The following is a 9,623-nucleotide window of genomic DNA, read 5'->3' as shown; positions in this document are numbered from 1 at the left end:
AAATAAGTCATGAGGAAGGGTGGATCAAATAAAATTGTGGCTATAGTAAATGTGTTGTCCATAGTAAAAGAATAACAGTCACTAATGAACCATCATAAAAATCTCTGGATCTTAGCAAGCATCATTCCATTAGTAATACATTAACATGTACCATAAAAATGACCAAAGGTCTGCAGTTGCTGTGTATATAAAGAAAGTATTAGTGGGTTTCACCTTGCTCATCACAGCGAGGACAGAGAAAGAGATAATTTGAATACAAAACAAGAAAATCAGCAGCAAGTATGTCGGCCACACCTGAAGTTCCCAGGGAACACTTTGTGAGCTGTGATTTATGTGTGGAGGTGAAAACTCCAGCGCTGAAGACCTGTTTGAAGTGTGAAATCTCTATGTGTGCTCAAAGACCAAATGCAGGCTCTGGAGAATTGTGTTGGTCAGCTGATGGAGACTCAATCAGCCCTGAAGGATCTGGTCTTCACAAGTTTACAGACTTCAGTATCAGCCAGACTAGGCGCTCTTCAGACTGCCCAGCGAGCTATCAGTTTGGCTCTAGAGGAAGATGATGATTTCAACATCTTGCAGAAATTTGCCAGTGTACACAAAGCTATAATGGAGGCTCGCACAGTGGATCTGAAACTGGGCTTGGAGTCAGGACCTGATCGCACTAAATTAATTAAGGAGATCCGAAAGGATGGAGAAATTATTGAGGAGCAGGTGGACAAACTCCAGAGAAGGTTTCTTGCTTTTGCCGATCCTGAATTCCACTCAGTTGTTCAGGATGAACAAAATCCAGTCTCAGATTTAACCTTTGACCCGCAGACCCTAGGGCCTGAGCTGACTCTGTCTGAAAACCTTAAAACCGTATTCTACAGCTTCTGTAGAATACGGGGGGGGGAGTACGGGGGAAGTCGTGGCCTAATGGTTAGCGAGTCGGACTCGTAATCGAAAGGTTGCGGGTTCGAGTCCCCGGCCGGCAGGGATTGTAGGTGGGGGGGGGTGAATGTACAGCGCTCTCTCCACCCTCAATACCACGACTGAGGTGCCCTTGAGCAAGGCACCGAACCCCCAACTGCTCCCCGGGCGCTGCAGCATGGCTGCCCACTGCTCCGGGTGTGTGTTCACAGTGTGTGTGTGTGTGTGTGTGTGTGTGTGTGTGTGTGTATTTGTTCACTACTCACTGCTGTGTGTGTGCACTTGGATGGGTTAAACGCAGAGCACCAATTTCGAGTATGGGTCACCATACTTGACAATACGTCACGACTTTACTTTACTTTACTTTACTCTGCCAGAAACCCCACCCAAGCTTTTGCAGGCCAATCAAAGACACAGACTCTTCGCTGCCTGCAAACAAATCAAGGCAATCTGCGCTGGGTCCTCAAGCTCTCCAAGCATTTTGACTGGATCATTGGACTTTGTGATACCAAAGCCAGCAACGGGAATTATTTAGAGATATATAGATTGAAGAAACAGAATAATTCTCTCTTATCTTTAAAATCAGAAGATAAGACGCAAAATGATACTTATGACAGTAGTTCGAGTATGCAGACTTTTACAGAGTCTCCATGAATTCCATGTCACTGGTCCATGTAAGGTGGAAGTGATCTGGGACCATACTTCAAAACAACTAGCCTTTTACAGCAGAAATAAACAAACCAAAGGTTTTTTACTGTGTAAACATAGAATAGACATATACAGGCAAAGTCTTTGTCCCTTTATTACTTTTGAAAACATAACCACTACTCTACAAAACAAACAGAGAGAGAGCTGCTTCGGATTGCTCAAACCTACCTATCCCAGGATGTCAAAGAAGGGCCAAGGCACTTCTTATACAGAAATACTCTGTGGACTCAAACTATATTTAGAAAGTAAAATTAATTAATTTGTTTAGTTAACTGTTTTTCAATTGTTTTATTATGAAGAATATTTTTTGTTTACTACTTTTTATATTAGTTAATGTTGCGGTAACCTCTTTCTTGTTATGTGTTAAAATAATTAGCTGGAAGAACTTTAAGGAAGAGCACATTTCATTTTATTTTTAAGGAAGTTATAATGTGGGATGTATTATTAATAGTTGAGTTTATTTAAAACAAGCATAAATGTTTCTTCTTAAAAATGTATCCAATTGCTTAAGTGATAAAGGAGGCGATCAGTCAATCATTACCATTGAAATATGCAATTATGAGTTCATTTGTTGCTTTTTTTATTAGCATGGACCTTCATCTACCTTCTGGATGAAGTATCTCTTTCTTAAAATGATATATTCAGAGATATTATTCAATGTATTTCCATCTTACATATGATTTTATCATTAGACAAGATGTGGTACTGTAGGAAAGTCACCTGAAAAATCCTCAGAAGGGAATTCCAACAATTTTCTGTGTGATATTTGTTGTGTCATACTTTTAGCAAAAGTGACATACTGGTGTAAAGTCTATCAATGGTGCGATAAATGTTAAAATCAATTATCATGTTTAAAATAAACAAACAATTTCTTCAAAAGTAAAGGGCAGTTACTCTTTCAGTCCACACACCATCAGTAAAACAAATTCTCATAGTCACTTAAAAACTGCGTGATGTTAGCAGGTTGAATGCGGGAACTTTCCTCTAGCTCATTGAGCAAGTGTCTTTCACAAATCAAAAATACAGTCCAGTTACAAATGAACTCTTTTTGACATTCTGCTGAGACCTGGACAGATTTAAAAATTCACAGTTTTAATCATGGCTTGTTAATAAAGTTATACAGCTTTTTCACAACAAATGATACTTACAAGACTTAAGGGATTAAAACATCACAGTGAATTATATGCACACTACATGCTTACAAAGAGTTACATCATTTAAGAGGCAGTATTGAAAACAAGATGTCAGCAATTGCTGAAAATAAAATTTAATGAAAACTGGATTTAAATTTTTCCAATCTACAACACATGCTACATCATATTAGAAAATACTTATCTTTTCTTTGCAAAAGTTGTAGTAAATTCACATGGGTTTAATTCCCAGTGAACGCAAGACCTGATAAAATGTATACCTTGAATGCAATGTTTTTGATCAATTTTAATAATATACTAATATAATAATATACTACAATTATTTTTAATTTCATATTTAGTAAGTTCATTCACTCATTGAAATTAACAGATGAGATGATCAGTGGAGCAGAGTATTTGTTTTTAATGTTTGTACATGGGTTTAAGATCGGATAGAGACCCTCAGTGGACCACTGATCGGTGAAAGAGATATGAGACCTGGACTCCACATCATAAAAAGAGACCAAGCCTTCCTCATAATCCACAAATACACCCACCTTCTGAGGCTTGCCTTTCAGGAAGAAAGAGACAGTGGGTCCAGCACAGGCACTATACTGGTTCCCATTTCTCAACTGCACTGTCCAGTAACCATTCTGAGGACTTGGTGTGATCTTCCCCTTTCTGGTAATGGATTTTCTGGCCACTCCTATATATAGGAGATACCCCCCTTACTATGTAAAGCGCTTTGAGTGCCTAGAAAAGCGCTATATAAATGTAACGAATTATTATTATTATTATTATTATATCCCATCAGTTTTCCCCTTAACCTGCACCTCAAAATAAAACCTTCCAGAGAAGAATCCCTGCTTTCCCAGGACATTTCCCATTTATCAAACCTCTCAGGGTTGTCTGGGACATTCAGTTTTTTTTCTCCAAAGCTCACTTGTTTTCTATCTTCAGACAAGATGAGATATTTACGAGCTGTGTCTGGATCCAGTGTCACATCCGCTAATGAAAATTAGAAAATGATTATAATTTACATTACGTACATATTGAGAGCTGATACAAGACTACTGATGCCATTTCACAACAATAAATGGATTAAAAATGATCAATTATTGCTTTCTTACTAACCTGCATATTTCCTTCTCTTTGTGAACTCTAAAAAGACATGTTTAAAATGTTTTTTAATGTGTTTAAAATAAATTTGGTCCAACACAAAAATTTCACAAATCACATTAGGATTACAATGCATTTCATTCATAATTAAATCAATCATTATAGTCAGTTTCTGGCACAATTAATGTAACATAAGCAACAGTAAATTCAAAGAATATACCACACATTTAGATATTATATTTAATAGATTTTTTTTTTGAATAATGATGACCTATTAAAAACATAAGCTCACCTTTTTGAATCCTCCACGAATAGCGAACTGAAGAAATGTAAAAATATGAATAAGATAAATAAACATTATAATTGTGCAACAATTTCTTTGCGTTCAGATGCAACTACAAAATCAAGACTTTTCAAATGCCAGTTATTTTGCATATATATGAATTAGTGAAAAATGGCCATCACCTCTTCTTGTGTAAACAAAAGTAGCAACTGCAACTGCAGTAATGATGCTGAGAACAACTGTAATTGACATCCAAATGACTGACGTTCTCCAAATATGAAACATTTGACCTGTAACAAAAACCTGATTCAATTATACACCCAATTATACACATATATAACAGCTAAAAAAAAAGGGACATCTTAGTACTTAAAATGACATATTAGTGGCAGTATACTTATTATATATGCAAATTATAAACATAAACATAGGCAAACTGTGCATTTTTTGTACAATAAATTTGCAAATCTGTGATTAAATCATAATTAATTCTGAATCATTACGACTGCATCACATTACCTTGGAAATTTGAGAAAGACAAACTACCCAATTCATACTTACTTGAGACAATAATGTCAGTTTGCATCATATGATGTCTCAGTTTGACTCTACAGTGATACTTGGTCTCTCTGCCAGTGATCCTGTATTTCACATTGTAGCCCTTTGCATCTTTATGTGTCTTCAGTATCAAAGTCAAATTCTCTCCTTTACTGTCCAGCCACTGAAGCTCAGGTTTAGGGTTCCAACCTTCACTTTCACATAGCAGTCGAAGCCCTCCTGAATGATCGAACTCCTCTACAGTGATCAGTGGAGGAGATCCTGCAGCTGCAGAAGCACTATAGATCAGAGAATATTTTTGAGAGAGCTAGATTTCCTCTCTTTTTTGTGTGTGTCAATTTTTTGTTATGCTATCAACAAAAGAAAAAAACAAAAATCAAATATAACTTCTAGCCTTAGCTATTGGTTTTCTCACCTCCAACATCAAGACTAACAGTGATGTCATCATACCAGGAGTTGGACTCAATAAAACACTTGTAAACTCCTTCATCAGAGACTCGGATGGATGAGAGTTTGAGTGATGCATTTCCATTCTGTAGTTCTTCTTGGAACAGTGCTGTTCTCTCTCTGAAGTACTGGTTCTGCTTCGTGATTTTGTTTTCATGATTTTCATAGAGATACACTATTGAGTCTTGAAGGTCAAGTCTAAACCAGTCCACTCTCATGTTTACAGCACTGATGTTGGGCTTGATGGAACAGGGTAGGATCACATCTTCACCAGTCAAAGTAAAAAGAGGTTCTGCAGGTCCCACAACGTTATACATATAAGACAAAGAAAACCATGTCTGAATTGGACATAAAAGGTGACACCTAGGAGTTAAAGGGCAGTAACCCATCTATCTCCTCATAATGCTAAATCTTCTGCATTTTACATGACTGTAGCAAATACAACACAAATACATGCACACAGAAATCACTCTGATCACAGAACAGCTCTGCTGTGGTTTCATTTGCAACATTAAATGAAACTGGCATCACTGGATCTTGAAATGCACAACACTGTCTGCTTTTTCTTTAAGGTGAGAATGATTAATGATTACACAAAACATCAGAGCCACACAAACCAACTTCATCCCTGTAAAGAAAAAACTGCTCTACTGTATAAAAGAAGCAGAATGCCTTTTATTAGAAATAGTTTGGTACGTTTTAAATAAAATAAACACAAATGATTATATTTAGTCAAATGCTTACCTGATTTGTCTCTTGTAAACAGTGTTTAAAAGACTTGCTATCACTTCCTCTTAGAGAAAATCCAGTCAAACCAGAAATCACACACTCAAACACTTAAAGACACACACACATGCAACATTCAGCACACACACTCTATGCCTATACTTGTCGGTTTCAGTGATCTTATTGTTATTGAAAGTAAAACTATTAAAAATTGAAAGTGAAATAAAGCTGAAAAAATATTAGATCAAAAACTTAAACTAAAAATGTAAACAAAAATTAGAGATGTTGCTTTGGCAACTAACCTAAATAAACAAGCTTCATTACTAAAACTGAAATAAAAATAAAGCTAACAAGAAATGTTAAAAACAAGTTACAAAAAGCACATAACAAAATGACTAAAACAAGAGCTAAAATTAAAACGGATCATTTAAAAATAAAAGCTGATTCAAAATATTACTGAATATTATAATAATACATAAATAATATTAAAATGTCACTCGGTTTGTGCAATAAATCTTTGTAAATGCAAACAGTTCCGTAATGCTTTGCTACCACTTTATGACTGATAAATCTATATGCTACATAGATTTTCAGTTTCTGAGCGCTTGTATTCATTTTAGGTGAAGTTTATTCAAACCAGCAAATGGATAAATGACCAAAAAAATTAAATTCTGCAATCATTTATTTAACCTCTGTCTATGACTTTCTTTAGCATCACAGAAAAAAAGAAAATTTGAAAAATGTTTAACTGTTTTAGTTACTATTTAATAAATCGTTATATGTGTATATACAAATAATTTGAGGAATTTAACAAGATTTGAGAAAAAAGAGCCACCTGAACTGTTGCCTATTGACACACCTCTTTCTAAATTCATTTCTGACATATTCATTTTCAAAATATTGGCCCAGCCGTTGCTCTTTCTGTATCTCCAACTGCTGAGATAGTAAAGAGGTCAATAAGCAAGGTTTTTTCTCACTTCAGCAAACACTTCTCAAGTCATACAATAATCTTTGTATGTTTATTGAAAGCAACTGTTGTAGCTAAACTGGCTCCAGTTATTGTCAGTTACTGGTGGTCACTCTGAGGGTGTTCGTTATTGTTTGCACCGGTTGGTGTTGCGTATTTTGAGCGTAGGGAAATACGTTGGGCATGAATCTTCTGCATACACTTTTGCTCCAGCAGCAGTTGCTGTCGATGAGTCTGTAGAGCGTCCTGCTGTTTTTGTAGAGCTTGAGCTCTCTGGAAAAGGAATTTATACTCCTCATGCAGGCTTTTTTTCTCTTGAAACACTTTATTTATATAGGACATCAGGGAGTGAGATGCCTCCTGGGAAAAAGAGAAAGAAAATATCTTGATCTGGCTTATGGTGATGTAACTGTACAATTATACTGACTGAATTCTCAAGAGCATTCACTCACCTTGTTGGCTGAGATAGTAAGAGCATGCACAGTGTCTTCTGCCTGTTGCTCACAGCTCTTCTTCTTTTTAATGAAGTCAGCCTTGAGAGCCACCAGAGACTCTGAATGATGACACTGCATGGTAGTCAACTCCTTCTCCAGCTCAGTGATACGACACGACTGCTGCTGTTGTAGAGTCTACAACACATATAATACATAAATACATATGTAAATAATCATTCCACCTCAATGCAGTATGAGAAATTATGACATAAGTTTCCACTTATTTCAGAAACTATTCAGTTCAATATGCTTTGAAAAAATGTTAGAATTGATTCCACTAGTTCACATTAAATGAAAATGCTATATAAGTCAAGGGTCTTTGAAAGGGGGCCTGTGACTCCAATGGGAACCACAGTGTTAATGCAATCAATTGATGTAAATGCTGTCAATTGATGTTTGATATGAAAAACTTTTCTTTTTTTATATGAAAATACGTGTGATAAGAAATGATGATGATTATTCAAATGGATTTGCAATTCAATATATTTAAATACACAAATATGGTACTTAGTCTGTGTTATTAAAGGCCAAGTTCCATCCATTCCATTAAATCCTGTTCCATCTGTCTATCCACCAAATGATGCTTAGTTAGAAAAAGGTGGAAGACCCTTCATAAAAGCAGTATGTGAAAATCCAAATTACACTACAATTTAACCCCAGTACAAATGAACACAAAAAAGTAAGAAAAGCGATTCTGCTACCTTAACCTCTTTCAGGTCTGCAATTTCACTATTTAGCAGGGCCAGCTGATTTTCTGTCTGCAGGATCTCCATCTGCAACTCTGAAAACACAACCAACACACATTTGAAGTGCAACATTTGATGTTTTAATAGCATCTAGCGAAGTACTGATTGCACCTGTTTATGAATTGATTTGTAAACAAGAAAGCATGACAAACTGCATCTTCATTCATTTACAGTACATTATACTCACAAATGTATCCTTCGTTTCCTGTACAGACACATTAACACTCGTCTTACCATTGGCCTGCTCCTCATGTTTATCCTGCATGTTCTGTCTCTGTCTCTGAAGCTCCTCAAGTTCCTTATGGCTCTGATCACTCAAATTCAATATTGCATTCTGCCTCTTCTCTGCTCTTTTAGACATATATGACATGTACTCTTTCTGCACAGCACAGAGAACAAGAATGATCTGTATATATCAGTGAACATGATATATAAAAGCAATTATGTTGATCCGTGTTAATTTGTGAGAACTTACACTTTCAATACGGCTCTGAGCTATCTCACTCTGAAGAAACTCATTTTCTTTGCGTCTGGAGTTTATTGTGTGTTAAACATTTAAACACTGACATAAAAGCACACCAATCATATATGTCAGTTAGAGTTACTGGACTGCATTTGGATTTAATCATTCCAATTTCAAAATCATTATAATGGTACACTGACTTCTAAAAAGGTGAATGGCTTCTGTTTCTTTCCCACAAAACTACGAGCAATTGCTTTAATAGTATAAAATGGTTAGCTGGTCTTAGCTGGTGTAGATGGTTTCACAGCCCGGTCAAGTTGGTTGGCCATCCCCAACCAGATGCAAGTGCTATAAACTCCTCTAAAATCATAAAACCAGACTTGTCTGGAGACAAGCTAACCATGCTAACGTGATTTCAGCAAGGAATTATGATTCTGTTTATGCAAAAGGATACTTTTGTTCAACTCTCCTCTTCAGTGTGCTTAGCTTCTCAGTTAGGGTCTCATATCTGTGGGTTGCAAAGCGATATTAACTAGACTGATGTACTGTCTACATCAAAAGTGATTGAAAATGTTCTTAGCATCTCTACAGATAACTCACTCTCTGTGTAACAGCATCTGCCTCTCATCCTGGCCATCGCTCTCAGCCGAGACACCTGCGTCCTGCTGGCTCTTTGACTCGCTTGTCTTCTTTGATGACATCCTGAAACCAAGCTGTTAACTCGCATAAAGCACACTTATAACCTATAAATGATTTCTAACGTATTTAACGTTACTAACCTAATGAAGCCTACCGAATCAGTCTAGTTCATTCTTTTCCACTCCCACAGTTGGTTGCACCGTGTAACCAAGACAACCATAAATAACATTCGCAGAAGGAGCCAGATTCACAGCATAGATGTAACTTATACAAGTTTGTTTTGATAATGTATGCGATTCATAATTAAGCCAATTCAATGTTATTTCGGAAAATCCAATGTTTGAAATGTGTTGTGTGTTGATGTGACACACGCTGGCCGCTAGATGGTGCGAGATGCTCTACTGGAGTCGGTGTTGCCATATCCGCACATTATA

General features: G+C 36.4%; 1 protein-coding gene across 2 annotated transcripts; it reads right to left on the bottom strand.

Moving 5' to 3' along the window:
• Positions 1-6,546: 6,546 nt before the first annotated feature.
• Positions 6,547-9,589, bottom strand: ccdc166 (coiled-coil domain containing 166). Of its 2 annotated transcripts, none has more exons than XM_079442929.1 (8): positions 9,330-9,589; positions 9,151-9,252; positions 9,005-9,058; positions 8,563-8,617; positions 8,322-8,466; positions 8,043-8,122; positions 7,300-7,476; positions 6,547-7,207 (listed from the first exon to the last, which is right to left on the bottom strand). In XM_079442929.1, exons 2-8 carry the CDS (start codon positions 9,249-9,251, stop codon positions 6,947-6,949), a joined length of 873 nt encoding a protein of 290 aa, XP_079299055.1. In that variant the 5' UTR covers position 9,252; positions 9,330-9,589; the 3' UTR covers positions 6,547-6,946. The 2 variants fall into 2 exon arrangements, with proteins under 2 accessions (XP_079299055.1, XP_079299056.1); XM_079442930.1 differs by having other exon boundaries at positions 9,344-9,563.
• Between the last annotated feature and the right edge of the window lie 34 nt (positions 9,590-9,623).

Source organism: Barbus barbus (assembly GCF_936440315.1).
Source record: "Barbus barbus genome assembly, chromosome: 2".
Taxonomy (NCBI): Eukaryota; Metazoa; Chordata; class Actinopteri; order Cypriniformes; family Cyprinidae; genus Barbus; species Barbus barbus.
Note: the sequence above shows the minus strand (reverse complement) of the source record. Positions and strands in the feature narration are given on the sequence as shown.